We start from the raw sequence: 20,586 nt of genomic DNA, 5'->3' as shown, positions 1-20,586 counted from the left end.
GCCAAACAGCGCTCAGACCCCCGGCTCATCAAAAAAAAACACCCCCCTCACCCTACGCCACCCACTTCCCATACAGCCTGCTCTTAAGACCTTTCTTTTTGACCGGTCAGAGGACCGTTCAGTGAACGGCTTCACACAGCGAGAGCGTGTGTGACTGAAACTCCCTTTGGCCACTTCATCAGGGAAAACTGTACATACGTCCACTGCCTCTCCGCACCCTCTAATCCTTCAACATGTAAATCCTCACTAACAAGGTATTAATGGGACACGCCCCTCTCTCTCTCTCGTTCTCTCTCTCTCCGTTTCACTCACTTCCTTGATTTTTCGCGTTTCACTTCCCACTATGTGAGTTCCCACGAGTGCCCGGCTCTCTGTTTCCCGCCTGCTTCACTCCATCTCCCCTCTTCTCTTTTCTGATCATTTTCTGAAACATTTTGAGATGCAATCTTAAGTGAAAGGTGCTGTGCAAGTTGTTACTTCTCTTTCTCTCTCTCTCGCTCTTTCTCTCTCGCTCTTTCTCTCTTCTCTCTTGCTCCTTTTCTCTCTCTCTCTGCTTTTCTTTCTCTCCATTCTCTCTCTTTCTCACTTCACAACCTTTACAGCAAACCTGCGCCCAGAGAGACCAATCCTTGGGTTCCGCGCTCGCTCCTCATAAATCATTGATAACTTTTATGAACGTATGAATAAATGATGCTGATTATTTTTATATCTCCAAATGTAATGGACCTTCCTGGTCGATGGGATCCAGAAATGTAATTTTCCTTTTTTTCACAGTGGTTTTGCAGCTGCGTTTGAGGTTGTGTTGTATGTAGTGAAGCACTTTGGGACACCTCGAAGACGTGATAAGGCGCTATATCAAATACAAAGATTATTATTGTTACGATGACATTACCACTTGCATTTATATAGCGCTCCTCACGCAAGATAGAATCCCAGAGCCCTTAAATTACAGTTTAAATCACTGGTAATTACCTCTGTGTAGAGGTAATTTCTAAATGGTTTTCAGTGATGGGTCAGCCAGATCAGTAACACTGTCATTTGACATATGAACGGATGTTACTTTTCTTAATGCAGTAAATTTGAGCTTCTTAAAATAGCTACTTCTTGCAGGAGGCCATTCTGTTCACCAGGTGAAGAATCATACAATCTTACAGCACAGAAAGAGGCCATTCGGCCCATTGTGCCTGGGTCGGCTCTTTGGAAGAGCTGCCCAATCAGTCCCACTCCCCCCGCTCTTTCCCCATATCCTTGCAAATGTTTCCTCCTCAAGTACCTATCTGATTCCCTTTTGAAAGTTGTTATTTAATCTGTTTCCACCAGCCTTTCAGGCGGTGCATTCCAGATCGTGACAACTCTCTGTGTGTAAGAAAAATTGCTCCTCATCTCCCCACTTGTCTTGTCAGCCATTTCTAAATAGATTTATTAACATTTCCAGTTGCACCGATGACTATAGGAACTATGTTTTACATTCCCACAAAGCTCCGCAGTGATGGGGTGGTGTGGGGGGAGGGTTGTAGCTATGAGGAACGATTAGGACTCAATCGATCGGGGGCAAAGGGTCTTCACCCCCAATCGCTCTTGTGATCTCATTTCACTCGTGAAGGATACACATGTGTGAGACACATGGGCAGTTTGCCACATATTAATGTTCGCATGATGATACTGCCTGCAGGATCTAAATAGGTGTGGTGTGTGTCTGCGTTTAAATATTATAACGATGAAAGGGTGGTATTTGGTATTACAAACCCATAAGGGGTGAAGCTAAATATAACCCAATGGGCGTGAGGCGGAGGAATGACCTGCTCGGTGGACCCATGTGTCATGTCCAGAGAGACGTCAGCCATGACAACACAGAGTTTTCCCAACGCAGAACATTTTGGCACAAAGATAATTTGTGTGTGTGTGTGTGTGTGCGTGTGTGTGTGCTCACCTCTCCCTCCTCCCCCTCTCTCTCTCCCCCTCTCTCTCGCTCCTCTCTCGCTCTCTCTCCAGGGTTGTCAATCCAAAAGTATAATTATGTACAAATCCCAGTTTATCCGCATTGGACTTGTCAGCGATTACCTGTGAAACGCTGAGATGTTCTGACATGATAAAGCGCTACATCAAACGCAGGAATTTATTTAATATATCACAGAGTGTCTTCCTGCAGCCCCAGGGCAGGAGCCAAGCCCCCCCCCAAAACTGCGAGACCAGGGAGCTCCGACCTTCCTGCGTCAAAGGGGTTTGAACCCTTTTGGAGTCCTGCAGCGCAGTGATTAGAGCACTTGCCTCGCAAGCGAGAGGAACCGGGTTCCATTCCCCAGGAGGACGAAATATTGGGCAAGTTTCCTTACTCCACACGCCTCTGTTTTCCCAGCAGTAAGTGGTTGTTAGTTGATTGGTGGATCGCTTTCCAGGGATAATGATAATTTGTTCACTCAATCCACGACTGCTCTGTGGGACACAGCTGCGCGCAATTGGTTTCGCCCACAAAATACAGTCACTTCAATTCGCAATATGTCCCGTGAAGCGACGTGATCAGGCGCTGTATCAAATGCAAGGATTATTATTATTATACAATTTATACAATAACCTCACGTTTGTTACAGTGCCTTCCACATCCCAGGGTGGGGGCAGGCAGTGGGTCACAGCTGATCCTGAGCCCAAGGTGGGGAGGGGGGGGGGTGTCGGGGGACTGGTGGGGCTGGGTGGTGGGGGAGAGAATGAGCAGAGGAGCGATGGCGGGCAGGCGGGCGCGGCACGGACAAGGCTCGCTTTACTGACGTCACCAATGTTAAACCTCCCTGCTGCTGGGAGATAAAGAATCACGAGAAAATTGCGACTTGCCCACTTCAGGGAAAGAGGAACGAGAGGCCAGTGGGACGGAAGGACGGACAGACTGACTGACTCCTGTCTCATCGTGTGAATGAAATAAATGTGATGCGTGCGTGCGGGGGCCTCCGAGTCTCCCTGGCCAGAGAGAGGGAGAGAGAGAGAGGGGCTGCGGACAGTCACGTTGCCCTCGGTACCGGTTAGAGAGACAGTAATCTTCAGGGAAAGACGCCCGCCCGGAATCTGCACAATCCAGTCGCTCTCGGCTTGGCTCGATCGCTACCACTCTCGCCCCCGGGCCAAGAGGTTGTGTCGGGTGGTGGTGGTGGGGGGGGGGGTGGGGGGGAGAGTCAGCACAGGCTGACTCTCGCTCCATGGCGGTACTGTGGGAACGCTTCATCATCCTTCACGTGAGACGTTAAAGCGAGCTCCCCCTGGGCCCTGCTCGCAGCCACCGCTGTTTGTGGGGACCGCTGCTGTGCGCAATTGGGTTTCGCCCACAAAATGCAAAGTCACTCCCCTTGACAGCATACCCTGAGAAACGCTTTGAGACGGGTCAACGGCGGGATAAGACGCTGTATCAATGCAAAGATTATTATTATTATTATTATTATTACTAAACCATCTGCCAGGAATCCTGGTTGCAAATCAGCTGTTTATTGAGCTGGAGGCTTTGCCCTGCGTGGCTGGTTGCTGAGAAAAGCCTGAACCCTGACAGCAAAGAGCTTCTTCACACTTTTGTCTGTGAAGCACAGGGACAGCTGGGCAGGTTGATAACCTCTTCTGACAGCATCTGATGGGGGTTCCAGGAACTGAGTGTAGCCCAAGTCCCGAATCTCAATGGCCGGCTGCCAATCTCTCAGCCGCACAGCATGTCCCTTCTGGCTCCATCTGTACAGACACCAGGAAGGGTTTTACCTGGAAGGGGGGTTAACGACTAGAACAAGGGGTTGCCCCAGGGGGGCTGGGGTTTGAGGACCTCCTGCACCTCTTCACCTCTTCACAGGATCACGAGATCGGTTCAGGATGAAAAGAGTCCTTTGGTCCATCTGATCTCATCCCTCATCCCTCCTCAGCACCTACCCGGCCTTTCCCCCCCCATACCCCCACCCCATTACAGCATTGAGCTGCTTTATAAACAAGTCCCAGTGACGCTGGCCTCAGCCTCCCCGCTCCCCGCTTCTTGGCAATGCTGTTCTAGTCCCCCCTGCCAGGAAAAAGAAACACTTCCTGGTGCCTATCCTAGAATTGTCTCTTTGGAAACTCTAAACCCGTGTCCTCTTGTTCTGCCGTCTTTGTGCATGTTGTTCTGGGTTTTACTGTTTCAATCCCCTCTGCAATAATAATAATAATAATAATAATCCTTGCATTTGATATAACGCTTTTCACGTCTTCGAGACGTCTCAAAGCGCTTCACAGAATAGACTGTAAAGTGAATTGACTGTATATTTTGTGGGTGAAATGCGGCAGCCAATTGTGCACAGCAGTGTCCCACAAACAGTCGTGGATTGAAGTGACCTATTTATTATTTTTTTTCTTGAGGGATTATTATCAGGCGTGTGTGTGTGTGTGTGTGTGGATTAAGGAAATTTGCCCAAGGTTTTGCCCGCTGCTGGGAATCGAACCCAGGTCTCTCGCTTGCGAGGCGAGTACTCTAACCACTGAGCTACAGGGACTCCACAAACACGACTCCCTGAGACGCTATTTTATTTGCTGATTGAATATCGCACATTTCCCGACAGATCTGGATGAGGACATCGAAGTTAATATATCTAAATTTGCGGATGGCACAAAATTAGGAGGAGGTGTCAACACAGAGGATGACGTAAAAAAATGCAGCGAGACATAGATAGGTTAGGAGATTGGGCAGGTGGGTGGCAGATAAAGTATAATGTAATGTGCAAAGTCATCCACCTCGGGAGCAAAAACAGTAGAGCGGGTTATTTTTTAGAAGGGGAGAGATTGGAATGTGTTAGTGTCCAGAGGGACTCGGGTGTCCTTGTATCACAGAAAGTTAGTCTGCAGGTGCAGCAGCAATTAGGAAGGATAACGGTATGTTAGCATTCATTATGAAAGGATTAGAGTATAAGAGTAGGGAAGTCTCGCTGCAACTGTATAGGGCTCTGGTGAGACCACACCTGGAATACTGTGTGCAGTGTTGGTCTCCTTATTTAAGGAAGGACGTACTTGCCGTGGAGGGGGTGCAGCGTAGATTTACTCGGTTAGTACCAGGGATGAAGGGGATGAGTTACGAGGATAGTCTGACCAATTTGGCGCTATATTCTCTAGAATATAGAAGAATTAGAGGGGATCTTATAAGATCATCAAAGGCCATGATACAGTAGATAGTGGGAGATTGTTTCCCCGGTTGGAGATACTAAAACCAGGGGTCACAACCTTAAAATTGGCAGCCCTTTCGCACTGAGTTGAGGAAGAACTTCTTCACTCAAAAGGTAGTGAATGTATGGAACTCACTACCCAAAGGGCTGTTGACGCTCAGTCCTTGAACATATTCAAGACTGAGATAGATAGATTTCTTATTGCAAAAGGGATTAAGGGATATGGGGATAAGGCAGTGTCAGGTTATTAACTGGAGTTAGATTAGAAGATCAGCCATGATTGAATGGCGGGGCAGGCTCGAAGGGCTGAATGGCCTACTCCTGCTCCTACATGTTATGTTATAAATAATTAAAAGTCTGGATTCTGGGCTGGTGCGCAGTTGGGACCTGTTTTTCCGGGAATGAGCCATCTCCAGGGGCTTCACAGTCTGAAGCTCTTCCTAAAGCTGGACCATTTGGGTGTTTGAAAACCCTGGCCATTTGCAGAGGCTCTCTCTCTCTCTCTCTCTCTCCCACTTCGTCCACTCGTGCCCCACTCGCCTGCCTGCCCGCTGTCAGCTTGGGGTGTTTTCAGGCCAAGGCGTTGTTTGGGGAGACATCGGTGGAATAAACTCCTTCCGACGGTTTGAAACAGTCTGAAACACACAGCACAGAGATCACAGCCTAAACGCAGCGGCAGGTTAACCTTAGGCAAAAAAACTGCAGACGCTGGAAATCTGAAATAACCACAGAAGTGGCTGGGAACACTCAGCGGGTCAGGCCGAGGTTCAAACGTTAACTCACTTTCCTCTCTCCATGGATGCTGTCCGACCTGCTGAGTGTTCCCAGCGACTTTGGTAGATTAACAGTGACTGACACAGGGCTGAGAATGGGTCTCTCACTCTCTCACTCTCTCTCATTCTCTTGATCTCACACACTCTCTCTCTCTCACTCCCCCCCCCCCACCCCACTTCTCTCTCTCTCTTTTAACTTCGGCCCCCCCCCCTCACAACCCTGGCTCATTGCTCACAACCCTGGCTCATTGCCCCAGAGGTAGAAAGATCGTGGGTTCGAGCCCCACGTCGGGGACTTTGAGCTCACAGACTAGGCTGACGCTCTAGTTCTTTGTGTGTGTGGGGGTGTGTGTGGGTGTGTGTGCAGAGGAGGTGTGTGGGTGTGGGGGGGCGAGTGTGGGTGTGTGTATGGGGGGGGTGTGGGTGTGTGTGTGTGTGTGTGGGGGGGGGTGGTGTGGGTGTATGTGCAAAGCGTGTGTGTGTGTGGGGATGTGTGCAGAGGGGGTGTGTGGGGGTGTGTGTGGGTGTGTGTGCAGAGGGTGTGTGTGTGTGTGTGGGGGTGATGCATGTGGGTGGGGGGGGAACGTCATTGGGGCCGTCACCCTTCAGATACGACCTGTCAAACCTTCTGCTCCACAATCCCCCGCCCCCCCCCCCCCCCAATATAATCGATCACTCACTCAACTCATTGCAAATCGGATGCTGCGTTCCTACACCGTCACTACACTTGAGAGCCGTTCCTTGCGCGGTGTGTTGCTGCTCCGTATCAAACACCAATGAGTTATTAATAATAATTCCCTCCGCCCCTTCCCCCCATTTACTTTTCACGGGTGAGTGTTTCCTGTCTCCAGATTCTGTTTAGACGAAGTGCTCGATTGCTTAGGAACGAGACGCCCGGAATATCCCGGTTCCCACTGCGAGCCAAAGGCGGTCAGAGTCTCGCTCACCGCTAATCAGGACCGTGGTTCGACACACACGACGGGAATCGCTTCATTCGCTCACTCCCCAGTCTTACCCCTCATCTTACCCCCACCCTGACCAGAGGCAACCTCACACCTGCATGGAAGTGTAGTGACTGTATTTTGTAGGTGAATGCGGTTGCCTACAAATGTGTAGAATCGCCTGCTCACGCTCGCTCTCTGGCACACTCGTTCACGCTCGCTCTCTGGCACACTCACTCACTCACGCTCGCTCTCTGACACACTCACTCACGCTCGCTCTCTGGCACACTCACTCACTCACGCTCGCTCTCTGACGCACTCACTCACGCTCGCTCTCTGGCACACTCACTCACGCTCGCTCTCTGACACACTCACTCACGCTCCCTCTCTGACACACTCACTCACGCTCACTCTCTGACAGACTCATGCTGCGCACACTCTCTGATGCACACACTCAACGCTCTCACACACTCTGGCGCTCACATGCTAAAACGCTCTGAGGCACTCACTCACACTCATCCTCACTCTCTGACACACTCACTCACACTGGAGCACTGACATGTTCACGCTCACACACAGGGCTGTGCAGCCGGTGATTGTCAAGAACGTGATGGTGAATATCACCCCCGGAGGCTGCTCCGAGTGAGCAAATTCCTCTTAATCTCAATTCTTCCCCTGACAACCCTGTGACGCGCTGCTCACCCCTGTGAGAGTGAGTGTGTCAGAGTGTGTGTGAGTCTGAGTGTGCCAGAGAGAGAGAGAGGGCGAGCGTGAGTAAGTGTATCAGAGGACGTGAGCGAGCGTGAGTGAGTGTGTCCAGAGCGTGAGTGAGCATGAGTGCATGTGTCAGAGAGCGTGCGCGAGTGGGTCAGAGAGAGTGCGCGAGTGTGTCAGAGAGTTTGCGCGAGTGTGAGTGTGTCAGAGAGCGTGCGCGAGTGTGAGTGTGTCAGGGAGCGTGCGTGAGGGAGCCACCCCCACCCCTGCCCCGGATTAAAGCCGACGAATGCCCCTGTTCCGTGAGGCCGGTCTCCGCGGTGATCACCTTGGATGTGCTGTGCTGCGCGCTGGCGGTCGGCCTCGATGTGACGGGCGTTCATAAGGAAAAATGCTCCTCCCAGGATCCCCACAAAGGGGCAGATCAGGAACGCGTACTCCAGGCTCACAAAATCCCAATAGGTCGACTTCAGGCTATGTCTTTGGATGTGATCGGAAACCTGGAACCAGAAAAGCGGGATGGAGTCACTTGCCCCGGCAACAACAACAACTTGCATTTATTTAGCGCACCTCATGCCGGGTAGCGTCCCAGAGCTACCCCGAGCTTGATAAGCTCACAAGAGAAACCAGGAAGTATTTCTTTATCAACTAATGATAAACATCCTTGCATTCGATGCAGCACCTTCCTCCCCCACATCCGGTCCCTCACCAGCACCGCTATCTTCCACCTCCGACGCATCGCCCGTCTCCGCCAATACCTCTCCCCAAAAGCCGCTGAAACCCTGGTCCATGCCTTTGACACCTCTCGGCTGGACAACTCTAACGCCCTCCTCGGAGGACTCCCCTCCACTGCCGTCCATAAAACTCTGCCGCCCGCATTCTCACCCGCACCAAACTCCGCTCCCCGATCCCCCCAGTCCTGGCCAGACTGCATTGGCTGCCTATCCCAGAGAGGATCGACCAAGATCCTCACCCTTGTCTTCAAATCCCTCCACTCCTCTGCACCCCCCGACCTCTCTGACCTCCTCTCTCCTCAGCACAGTACCCGTTGCCTTCGTTCCTCCGGGTCTGGCGTCCCCCGAGTCCTCCACTTCACCCTCGGCGGCCGTGCCTTCAGCCACTATGCCCCGAGGCTCTGGAACTGCCTTCCTCACTCCCTTCGTCTCGCTCCCTCCCTTCCCATTTTCAGGTCTCTGCTGAAGACCCTTCTTTTCGACTGCGCCTTCGGTCACCTTCCCCCCCCTCCCCCCGGCTCGGTCCCGGGATCCGAAACTGTAAAGCGCTCTGAGACGCCGTCCGGCGTGGAGGGCGCTATATAAATCCAAGTTGTTGTAGCACCTTATCACTTTGTTGAGATGTCTCAAAGTGCTTCACGGGATACACTGTAAAGTGTAGTGGCTGTGTATTTTGTGGGCAAAACGCGGCAGCCAATTGCACACAGCAGCGTCCCACAGTCATGGATTGAGTGACTAAATTATTTTTTTTTGGAGGGATTATTATCCCCGGAAAGCGATCCGCCAATCGACTAACAACCAGGTTACTGCTAGGTAAACAATAATAATCTTTTTTATTTGGAGGACGTCTCAAAGCGCTTCACTGTAGTGACTGTGTATTGTGTTGACTTACTATGCCGATGAGGTAAGGGCTGCCAGCGTCCCCCAGAGCGTGGCAGATAGTGATCTGTATGGCCTCAGCCATGGAGCGGCGAGTGGGAACTACCACATACTGTCCGAGAGAACCGAAAGGGTTTACTTCACAATGTGCCCTACCAGAGTGTACACCCGACTGAGTCACAGGAACCGTGCCCTCCACTACTGTGCGAGAGAGAGAGAAAAAGAACGAGACAGCAAAAGAGAGATGTAGAGAAAGTGAGCGACGTATATAAAGATAGAGACAGATGGAGAGAACGAAAGAGACAGAGACACAGAGAGACACAGAGAGAGGAAAAGAGCAACAGAGCCAGCGATGAGAGAAACAATAAGCGAGAGCGACAAGGAGAGTGCGACACAGAGAGAGAGAGAGTGAGTGAGAAGGGGAGAGACAGTGCAAGAAATGATATAACGTCCTTTTTGTTTAAAAAAAAGCAGACAGGATAATGTGCGTTCCCACTGGTGTCCGAGGTCAGAGAGCGCGAGCGGTTTGTTTACTCACCAACAGAATGTCCGCTACGATCGCATAGTTCAGGGCCATAAAAGTCTCGGCGAAGAAGATGAAAATCTGTGTGTGGGGGGTGGAGGGGGGGGGGTGGAGGGGGAGGGGGGGGGTGGAGGGGGAGGGGGGGGGAATGAGGTGAATCAAGACAGAACGTGGAACTCCAGGAGAACACCAACAACAACTTGCATTTACATCGCGCTCTTCACCATTCGCATGTCGCTCCCCCTCCCTCGCCTCCTTCAAGACCCATCTCAAGACCCTCCTCTTTGACCGTGCTTTCGATCACCCTCTTTCCCCCCCCTCCCCCACCCCCGCCCTCCACCAGCCCCAATCCCGACCCCCAGCTCGGGTCCGAAACACTGACTGTCCAGCGCCTTGGGACGTCCTCCTGACGCGAAAGGCGCTGCACGCACGTACGTAATTTTGTGATGTTGTTGTTGATGTAGTGACCGTGTGTTTCGTAAGAAAGACGCAGCGACCAATTCGCACGTAGCCATGGAGTTGCTGACCAACTACCAACTAGGGGATTGTCGGCCCGGACACGGGGAGGGAGAAACTCCCTCTTGTGTATCCTGTAGCATCGCAGGATCCTTAACGTCCACCTGAGTAGGCAGAGATGGGAGTCTGACACTGCAGCGCACCTCCCACTCTCCCCTCAGTGGTGGGCTGCAGTGTCACCTTTGAGGTCAAGTCTACATGTGGGGGCTTTAGTCTATAACCTGCTGCTGACTGACCCAGCTTTATTTACCTGTGTCCCCCACCCCCCCCATACAATGTTTTACTCTAAACTGTACCCACTTCAATAACCAGCCATCCGACCTTGTGGCTCTCTCTCCCTGTGTAGTGCTGCCCTCTTCTGGCAACGGGTCTTCAAGCCCTCGCGATGCAGTTTCAAGTAATCAATCATTCAACATTTAATAATAATAATAATAATCCTTGCATTTGATGTAGCGCTTTATCACTGTATCAAATGCAATATTGTCATTGAGACGCCCCAAAGCACTTCACAGAATATATTGACTATGGATTGATGGCGTATTTTATGGGTGAAAGTTTACTAATTTTTGTCCATCGTGTCTGTGCTGGGGCTCGCACTCCCACTGGAGCTCTCTACTCAAACCCCATTCCCTGCTCTCTCTCCCCATGGTGTCTATGCTGGGGCTCGCTCCCCAACTGGAGCTCTCTACTCTAACCCCATTCCCTGCTCTCTCCCCATTTCCCAATCCCATTCCCTGCTCCGATGCCCTGTGCTGGTGTTGGTGAGCTTCGGGCTTTGTACTTACGAATGTGGTGGGCCTGCTGATCTTGGCCAGCACGATGGCGAGGTACAGGCAGGAGGAAGAGCTGAACATCCCGAAGGCACAGATCAGGGGGTCGATGCGAGGATTCCAGCTCTTTAACCGCCGGGAGGCCTCTGCCCCGATCACAACCCCCAACACCCCGGTCACACAGGTCAGCCCTCCGAATATCAGGCTGCGGGCAGCGTGGGGCAGAGGCAAGAATAGGATTAACATGTTGGATGACAGAGTTTGCTTAATTAGACTGTATTCCATTCTACATCGATGACTGTATCACACGCCAGATGACGCACTAGATACAAAGCTCTGTTTCACGCTAACTACCTGATGGGGACCCGCTGTGCAGCGCTTTGGGATGTCTTCCCGACGTGTCATTTATTGTTGTTGTTGTCGTCGTTCACAATACGGTCGAAGAGGAAGATCTTCAGCCAAGATTTGAAAATGGGGAAGGAGGGGGCAAGGCGGAGGGGTTGAGGGAGAGCTTTCCGGAGTCTGAGTGGCGTAGTGGCTGAAAGTGCGGCCGCCGATGTTGGAATGGAGGGCACGAGGGACATGCAGGAGGTTGGAGCCAGCTGAGCGGAGGCGACTGGTGGTGGAGCGGGGAGTAAACCACAACAGCTTGCGTTTATATAGTTGCCTTCACGGGGAGTTAGCGTCACGGAGCGCTTAAAGAGTTAGGGTGGTACCAGGGCCTGAGGGGACTTGTAGACGAGTGCGAGGATAGAAAGCCCTGTTACACGCTGGCTACACGGCTATCGCACGCTGGGAACACGGATCCATTACCTGTTGGTGTCGCTGTACTCCACTCCGCCTTGCTGACCCTGGGCTAGTTGAGCCCGACTCAGGTACACAGGGGTCCAGAAAGCCAGAGCTCCCGTCACAAAGGACACAGCCGTGGTTCCCATGGACGACCAGATAAAACTACAACTGAGTAAAATCATAAAGAGAAGAGACAGATGTCAGACTGGCGGGTGGGGTGAGATTTTAAAAGCATCGCAACGCTGACTGGAGTGTGTGGGGAGGAATTGGGGGGGGGGGGGGGCAGCCTCCAACTGCCGAAATATATCAAAATATTACAATGTTTGCCAAAATCTAATATGAGAATATGATATAATTCTCCAGCGCCTTGGGATGTCCTCCCGACGTGAAGGGCGTCTTACACATGTTATTTTGTATTTCGTTTTGTGTTGTAATATTCTGCAGGTTGGGCAGAATCTGTCAAGTTGAGAGCTTCGCTGTCTCCCTTGGTTCCCCCCCCAGACACGCAGCTTCTCCTATTCGCTTTACAGTACGCCGGGCTGTGAAGCGCTTCGAGGCATCTCAACAACGCGATAAGGCGCTATGTCAAATGCAAGGATTATTATTGTTATTATTATTCCCCCTCTCCCGCCCCCACGCACACCCCAAAAGAGTGCTCACGATTGGGGGGTCGATCTATATGTGTGCGTGTGGGGGTGGCGGGCGGGTGGGAGAGTGTGTGTGCGTGGGGTGGGGAGAGTGTGTATGGTGAGTGGGGTGGGGAGAGTGTGTGTGTGTGGGGGGGGGAGAGTGTGTGTGGGGGGTGAGGGGGAGAGTGTTTGTGTGTGGGGTGGGGATGGGTAAGTGTGCGTGTGTGGGGGAATGTGCCAAAAACCATAAAACATCTGCACGTTTAAAAACGCCCCTGGAACTTCTGATCTCGGCTGCACGGGGGTGAAAGGCATCGGGGCTGATTTCCCCTCCAGCCCTCTCGCGCCTGCCCCCTGCTCACACCCTCGTTAAGGATCGCTGCCGAGGGTTTCACACCCTCCTGATTGCATTTCCCACAACGACCCCCTTAATGATGTAGTGAACGTGGCCCCTGTTGAGCCTCTGAATGGCCACAGGGGGTGCTGTGGAACCGTCGTTCACACTCTACATCCCCTCCCCACCCCCCACCCCGATCCTCCCGATGGTGGATGTCTACTTTTCCTTTCACTTTCCTATCGTTTCGCCCACAAATATACGGTCAATTCACTTTACAGCATATTCTGTGAAGCGCTTTGAGACGTCGAGAAGACGTAAAAAGCGCTATATCAAATGCAAGGATTATTATTATTATCATCCAAACCCCCTACTGCCCATTTTACAGAACTGTTGAGAATAATACACCCAGTTGCTTTGGTCACGAAGCCTCGCGTTTTGTCTGTAATGGGTTTGGACATTCTGGACGTAAATTTGGCTTACCCGTTTGCCTACAAATACACAGTCACTACACTTGACAGTAATTCCCTATGAAGAGCTTTAATGTTAAAGGAGCTGCGTCCTACACAGGGGGTTATTGCTGTTGTAAGGATTCTAGCATTGCATTGTCAGAAATGCTGTCCTTCAGATGAGACGTTAATCCGAGGTCCCGTCTGCCTGTTCAGGTGGATGTTAAAGATCCCGCGGCGCTATTCACAAATAAAAGGGAGTTTCTCTTTTCTCGTGTCCTGGCCAACAAACCCCAAAATAAAAATTGGTTTCTCATTCCAAGACTGTTTGAGGGACACTTATGTGCACAATTGTGCTGCCACCTTTGTCTACATGTCCACAGTCACTCCATTTCACAGTAAATCCTGTAAAATGCTTTGACAAATCCTTCCAAATTGAAGGCATTGTACCAATATAAGGAATGTTATTATTATTATCATTATTATTATTATTATTATGCACCCACTTGTGAAGCAGATACTTTAGGTCCTCTTTGAAGGAGCTCTTCTCCGCCGGCGTGGGCTGGGGACACTCGGAGGCTCCGCGGGTCGGGTTGGGTACCAGGAAGATGAGCATGACCAGAGCCACAGATCCCAGACACGGAGTCACCTGAGAAATTCAGAAAACACCTGTCTGACATTCCCATGTCACTGTACCTGGTAGCGTCAAGCCATTACTGGAGTGGAGTTTGGTAGCCTACTGGTTAGCGCACTTGCCCTTCAAGGGAAAGGACCTGGGTTCGATTCCTAGGCTAGGAGAAACCTTAGGCAAGTTTCCTTTCTCAACACGCTTCCGTTTGCCTAGCAATAACTAGGATCCCGGTTGTGAGTCGATTGCCGGATCGTTTTTCTGGTGATAAAAATCCCTTAAAAAAATAATTATTATAATAATTTGGTCGCACAAGATATACAGTCATATTTTACGGTATATTTCGTGAAGCATTTTGAGACGTCCAGAAGACCTGATGAAGTGCTGTCTCAAATGCAAGGATTCATATTATTATTACTGTTAAGTGCCTTGGGACGTCCTCCCGACATGAAGGGTGCTGTACAGTGTTTGTCCTGTGTTGTACCTGTTTAATATGCCATCAAGTGGTATGATCAGAGAGTCAGTATAGGAGCGTCTCTTACCCTGAGCGCCCAGTGCCAATCTCCTGCCAGCTGGTTGACACTCGAGGCCATGATATAACCCAGGCCACTGCCAGAGAGAACACAAGGCAGCCTTAGTCTCCACGGAGCACACCTAGTCCTCTCCTCCTCCGCACAAGGCAAACAGACTAACATCTCACTAACCCATCACTAACCCATCACTAGCCCAACACTAACACATCACTAGCCCATCACTAACCCAACACTAACATATCACGAACACAACACTTGCGCATCACTAGCCCATCGCTAGCCCATCACAAGCCCAACACTAGCCCATCACTAACACATTACTAGCCCATCACTAACCCAACACTAACATATCACGAACACAACACTTGCCCATCACTAGCCCATCACTAGCCCATCACAAGCGCAACACTAACACATCACTAGCCCGTCACTAACACATTGGCACTTCTGCTAATCGCTAACCCATCACGAGCCCCCGATGAGCCACAAACCTTCCCACTGGGATTGCGATGTAGAATATCGAGAGCATCCATGTCCTCTTCGTACCCACGAAGAAGTCCCCGATGATGGTGGGAGCGATGGTGGAGTAACTGGCCTCCCCGATGCCAACTATTGCCCTGGTCAGCAACAGCAGCCAGAAATACTGATCAGGAAGCAATAAACATGGGGTTTTGGTATCTCATCCAGTTTCCCATTCATCGTTGTGTGAGGCTACAGACAGTGAGTGTCAGCTATGGGGCTGCTCAACCTGAGCCCCTCCCCCCTTGCCCTCGCCCCCACCCATCACTATACCCCCTCCCCAAACCTCAGCAAACATTGAGTTAATAATAATCCTTGAACTTGATATAGCACCTAATCACATTGTCGAGATGTCTCAAAGCACTTGACAGGATATACTGTAAAGTGAATTGATTGAATTTTGTGGGCAAAACGCAGCAGCCAATTGTGCACAGAAGTGCCCACAATCAGTCGTGGATTGAATCAACATTTATTTTTGGAGAAATTATTAGTTATACTCCCCGCCCCCACTCCTGTTCCCCTCTATTTCCTCCCCCATTGTGTATGCATCAAGCTTCCGCTTCAAAAATATTTTTTACTTCAACCAAACTTGGGCAGTGAGTTGCCCATTCTCACTGCCCTCAGTGTGAAGACTTTTGTCTCTCCCACCTCTCCATTAGCTCTGTTACTGGCTGGTGGTTTATATTTATGCCCTTGTGTTTTGGACTCGCCAACAAGTGGAGAAAAGCCATCAACATCCACCGTATTGAAACAACAACAACAAATAACAAATTACATTTATTTAGCACCTCTTACGTCAGGAGAAAACCTTACATAGCCTTAAGCCCCTCGATCAGGTTCCCTCTCAATTGTTTCATCTCCAGAGAGAAAAGCTCCGACCTGCCCAATCTTTCTCATTAGCTGTATATCCACTCGACACTGGGAACATCCCGAATCTCCCCGCCACCCCCGCTCCATCGTCAGTGGCCATGCTTCAACCACTGTGCCCCAAAACTTTGGAACTTTCTCCCTCAATCCCTCTGCCTTGCCCCCTCCTACCCCATTTTCATATCGCACCTGAAGACTTTATTCTTTGACCGGACTTATGGTTACCTCCCCCCGGCTCGGTGTCTGGCTCCACAACTGTTAAGTGTTCTGGGACGCTACCCTGTGTAAAGGGCGCTATATAAATGCAAGTTGTGGTTGTTCGTCTCCACTTTGACTCTCTCTTCAAGGCTACAATATCTGCCTGATAAAATAAACGTGTAAACGTGCAAAAGCGTGAACGTGTAAAGAAGCCAACCTACATTCTGGGTGATGAAGGAGCTTGCCAGAGTCACGATACACCACAGCAAGATTCCCACACACATCAGCAACTTCCTGTTGTAGCGATCACCCAGGTAACCAAATAGCGGAGCCAACAACATGTAGCTGAAGATAAAAACTGAATACACAGGTCAAGTGAAGACGAGAGAGAGATAGAGAGGGAGAAAAAAAGAGGGAGAGAAATGAAGAGAGAAAAATGGGGAACAACAATAATAGTCCTTGCATTTGATATAGCGCTTTATCACATCTTCGAGACGTCTCAAAGCGCTTCACAGGATACACTGTGACTGTGTGTTTTGTGAGTGAAACAGCAACAAATTGCATTTATATAGTGCCTTTCAGATATCCCAAGGCCCTGGGATTGATTCTACAGAGGCAAACAGGCAGCTAATCTGTGCCAGTCACGTCAAGCTCCCTGTTTACCTCGACCCAGAGTATTAGGTGCAGGTTGTCGAAAGTCAAGGCTTGGGGACCCCACAGTATGCGTTGGGGTAACTGCTAGAGTTTAACCAGCAAAATCCACATAGCTTGCCATTAGCGATGTCTGGCAAGTTTTCCCGCTGCTTATCCAGCTAGGACCACTCTACCCGTTATAACCAATAATTATCACTTACCTGTCTGTAACAAGCCGGAAGAACTGTCATTAATGTCAAAGTATTTCTGTATATCCTTCAACACACCTGCATAGGACACAATACAAACAGCAATGACTGGACTACAACTTGCATTTATATAGTGTCCTTTACACAGGGTAGTGGGTCAGAGCACTTAGTACTTGCGGAGCCTGACGCCGAGCTGGGGTGGGATAACCGTAAGTACAGTCAAAGAGGAAGGTCTTCAGGGGCAATTCAAAATGGGGAAGGAGGGGGCAAGGCAGAGGGATTGAGGGAGTAAGTTCCAGACTTTCAAGGCATAGTGGCTGAAAACGCAGCCACCGATGGTGGAGTGGAGGAGATGAGGGACAAGCAGGAGGCAGCGGGTGGTGGAGTGGGAGTAAACAGGTTGGAGGGGTAGGGAGGTGCCAGGGAGTGAAGGTATTTGTAGACGAGTATGAGGATCTAGAAGTCGACCTGTTCTGTGATAGAGAACCAGTGGAGCCTGGTGAGAACTGGTTCTAATGAGGGTACGGAGGAGGCCATGTGAAGGAGACCAGCCCGGGGTCATTAGCCATGAACAGTGGCAACGCTGTGACAGGGAGATGGGAACTTTGAGGAAGTAATCCAAGAGTTAGGCTATAAGGTACACTGCTACAGTTATAATAATAATGATCCTTGCATTTGACAATCATGTCAATCTTAATCCTTATCATGCCGTTGAGACATCTCAAAGCGCTTCACAGAATATACTGTAAAGTGGAGTGACTGTGCATTTTGTGGCAGCCAATTGCGCACAGCTATGTTCCATACACAGTCGTGGATTGAGTGACCACGTTGTTATAATTTTATTTTTATTTTAATGCTGCATGATCAGAGCCGATTTTGACCTGGGTGGATTTTCACTCCATTTTATATATATATACTGTATATATCCATTTGTTGCTCTCTTAAATTAATGATTCAATCAGAAAGGCATCAAGATCTATAAATATTAAACCACTGATTATTTCTTCTCATCCTTGCTGCTAACACAAATACTCTCAGATCAGAACTGCCATGGGAGGCTCAGAGATCATTTTGTCTTAGTCAGTGCTCCCCCAGTCTCCATTTTGAAGCTGGTTTTCTGCCATTTTTAAATGAAGACTGAATTAAGAATTTTTTACCATGTCGGGGACTTGGAGCTGACAGTCTACGCTGACTTGCCAATATGGCTCTGGAGGTGCTCTCCGTTGTTGGAGGTGCCGTCCTCCAAGTGAGAGTGAGGTCCCGTCTGAGTCCTGTTCAGGTGGACATTAAAGATCCCGAGGCGCGGTTCAAAAGAGAAGTTGAATTTTTCCCTGCCCCTCCCAGATAAAATTGTTCATTCATTTCATGGCTGTCCATAGGTACACAGTCACACTCCCTCCAAAATAAAACAATAATAAATTGGTCATTTTCAATCCACGATTGTATGTGGGACGCTGCTGCGTGCAATTGGCTGCCGCGTTTTGTCCGCAAATATAGTCAATTCACTTTACAGCATATTCTGTGAAGCGCTTTGAGCCGTCTAGAAGACGTGAAAAGCTCTATATAAAATGCAAGGATTATTATTATTATTACACTTTATAGTAAATCCCCTGAAACAATTTGAGTTATGCTCCTGATGCGAAAGGCTCTGTGTCAAATGCGAGGATTATGACAATCTTAATTTTAAGACAGAGATGGTCCCTTAGGCTAAGACTAGATAGACGCTGGCAGGACTGCAGTAACTGTAACCCACCTGCTATAAGGTAACGATCCATGTAGTTGAGGAGGTTTATAAAGAAGAGGACTGAGGTGGCGACATAAGATCTGAGTGGAGAGATCAGGGGCACCTCATTCTTGGGTACTTGGGACCCCAGGGGTCCATAGTCCTCCTCAATTAGGTTTGCGGTGGACCTCCCTGTGCTCCTGTTGTCCATTGTGGCCGGAGAGCTTCTATGCCAGAGTTATAGAAAATTCTGCATCTTTAGCAAACGGAAGGAAATTCCAAATGACAAGATTCTTCTTTTTTGTATTTCCTCTTTAACTAGTGTGGGCGTGAAATGTTCATTGGTATGTTCCAAAGCCACATTGTGACACCACATCTCTTCCCTTCAGCCTCACTCCTTACTCTACCTATTGCTGCTGTGAATTGTCTATGGATTCAGACATCAAGACAATCACACACTTACAGAGATGGTTGGATGAATGGGAAACATTTTCTGGCAATGCAGTATTACTTCTACAGAAAAACAATTCTAAGAACAGAATAAGAAGTTGTAAGAGTGTCTTCCTCTTTAAGTGATATCTTCTTGTTTTGTTTCCTGGGTCTGTTCCAACCAGCAATAGCTATTCTCGCTCTGTCTATTCATATTGCGTTTGTGACCTACTATTGCTCCACTACAAAGACATCCACATCATGTCCTGTCTATGATCATTTTCATACAGTTGCAACAGTTGTGATCAAGCATGTTAGAGTAATACTGATAATTGTTAGAATTTATTAATAATAATAATCCTTACATTTGTTACAGCATCTTATCACGTCGTTGAAACATCTCAAAGCGCCTCACTGTAAAGTGGAGCGATTGTGTATCTTGTGATCAAAACGCGACCACAAACTAGTGCACAAGACATGTAGGTACACATCAAATGCATTAAAAATGCTGACATTCATGTTTCACCACAGCAAAAGTTGTAGATGTACAAATATGCAGTTAGCAAAATGTAATCTCATAACAAATCATTCTTATGTCAAGACCAACTCGCCCATAATACTTCAATATGTTTCATGTTTACACTTCTGACAGTTTACGCGGTGTGGCCAGAGTAAAATATCTTTTTACTCATCACGTATACACACAGTCTGCTTTATTTCCCTTTAAGTTATCTCTGGTTCAAATCCTTTTTGAGATGTCGGTGATAAACAGGCTCCTTCCTTCCAAGACCCAGCCATGGCCAATTTTGTGTCATTTCCTCTGTATATAATACTTATTATTATTATTATTATATATTATAATAATAATAATCCTTGGCTTTATCATCGAGATGTTTCAAAGAGATTCTCAGAAGCTTACTTTGAAGTGCAGTCACTGTGTTTTGTAGATAGAACGCGGCAGCCAATTTGCACACAGTAACATCCCACAAACAGCCAGAGAGTGGCCAATGTTATTGGAGGATTGTCAGTCAGGAGTAAGAAACAGCCCTTTCCCCATACCCTGTAATAATCATAATCCTTACATTTGACATAGTGCTTTTGAGACGCCTCGAAACGCTTCATAGAATATACTGTGAAGTGTAGTCACTGTATGTTTTGGGGACGAAACATAGTGTAAGAGAATGGGAAATGCAGTGCTCCCCAGTCTTTTGGAATAGAGTCACGGGATCTTTAAGGTCCATCTGAACTTTTGATGAAATAATTCACACAGCATAGAAATGAACCATTGTTCCATTGGAGGTGGGTGACATCTCCTGGTAAGGCAGGAAAGTGCACTGAAAGCAGGAAGGCAGGAATGAATACCATACAATAGAACCATAGAAATGTACAGCACAGCACAGAAGAAGGCCATTCAGCCCATCGTGTCAGTGCTGGCCCTTCTCAAGGGCAATTCTTTCAGCCCAATTTACCTGCCCTGTCCAAAGTTCTGAGGGGAAGAGGTCACAAGAGTAACAAGTTACGTGTGTGTGTATTTGTGTATGTGTGTGGGTATGTTTGTGTGTGGGTGTGGGTGTGAGGGGGTGGGGGGTTGTGTGTGTGCATGGACTAGGTGATCATACGTCCCCAATTTCTGGGGGCAGTCCCTG

The 20,586-nt window shown here is 49.1% G+C and overlaps 1 protein-coding gene across 1 annotated transcript; it reads right to left on the bottom strand.

Annotated features, from left to right (window-relative positions):
* Positions 1-5,479: 5,479 nt before the first annotated feature.
* On the bottom strand, positions 5,480-18,613 carry spns3 (spinster homolog 3 (Drosophila)). The gene is made up of 12 exons (XM_007906151.2): positions 18,542-18,613; positions 16,801-16,866; positions 16,168-16,304; positions 14,854-15,005; positions 14,372-14,438; positions 13,708-13,850; positions 11,814-11,957; positions 11,016-11,205; positions 9,730-9,795; positions 9,205-9,303; positions 7,907-8,078; positions 5,480-5,785 (listed from the first exon to the last, which is right to left on the bottom strand). The coding sequence occupies exons 1-12, from the start codon at positions 18,561-18,563 to the stop codon at positions 5,721-5,723; spliced, it is 1,323 nt and encodes a 440-aa protein (XP_007904342.2). The 5' UTR covers positions 18,564-18,613; the 3' UTR covers positions 5,480-5,720.
* Positions 18,614-20,586: the final 1,973 nt, after the last annotated feature.

The sequence above is a fragment of the Callorhinchus milii genome, unplaced genomic scaffold (assembly GCF_018977255.1).
Source record: "Callorhinchus milii isolate IMCB2004 unplaced genomic scaffold, IMCB_Cmil_1.0 Scaffold10, whole genome shotgun sequence".
Classification (NCBI taxonomy): Eukaryota; Metazoa; Chordata; class Chondrichthyes; order Chimaeriformes; family Callorhinchidae; genus Callorhinchus; species Callorhinchus milii.
This window is presented reverse-complemented; position numbering and strand designations above follow the sequence as displayed.

Bases quoted from the DNA above. Each gene is read 5' to 3' on its own strand.
- spns3 (XM_007906151.2), bottom strand. From the start codon at position 18,563: ATGGATCGTTACCTTATAGCAG. The intron at 14,439-14,853 runs GTTTGTGGCTCA...TCTCTCTGGCAG, and splicing joins ATCGCAATCCCAGTGGGAAG to TGGCCTGGGTTATATCATGG. The intron at 5,786-7,906 runs GTGATCACCGCG...TGTGTGTTTCAG, and splicing joins CGCAGCACAGCACATCCAAG to ACTGTTTCAAACCGTCGGAA.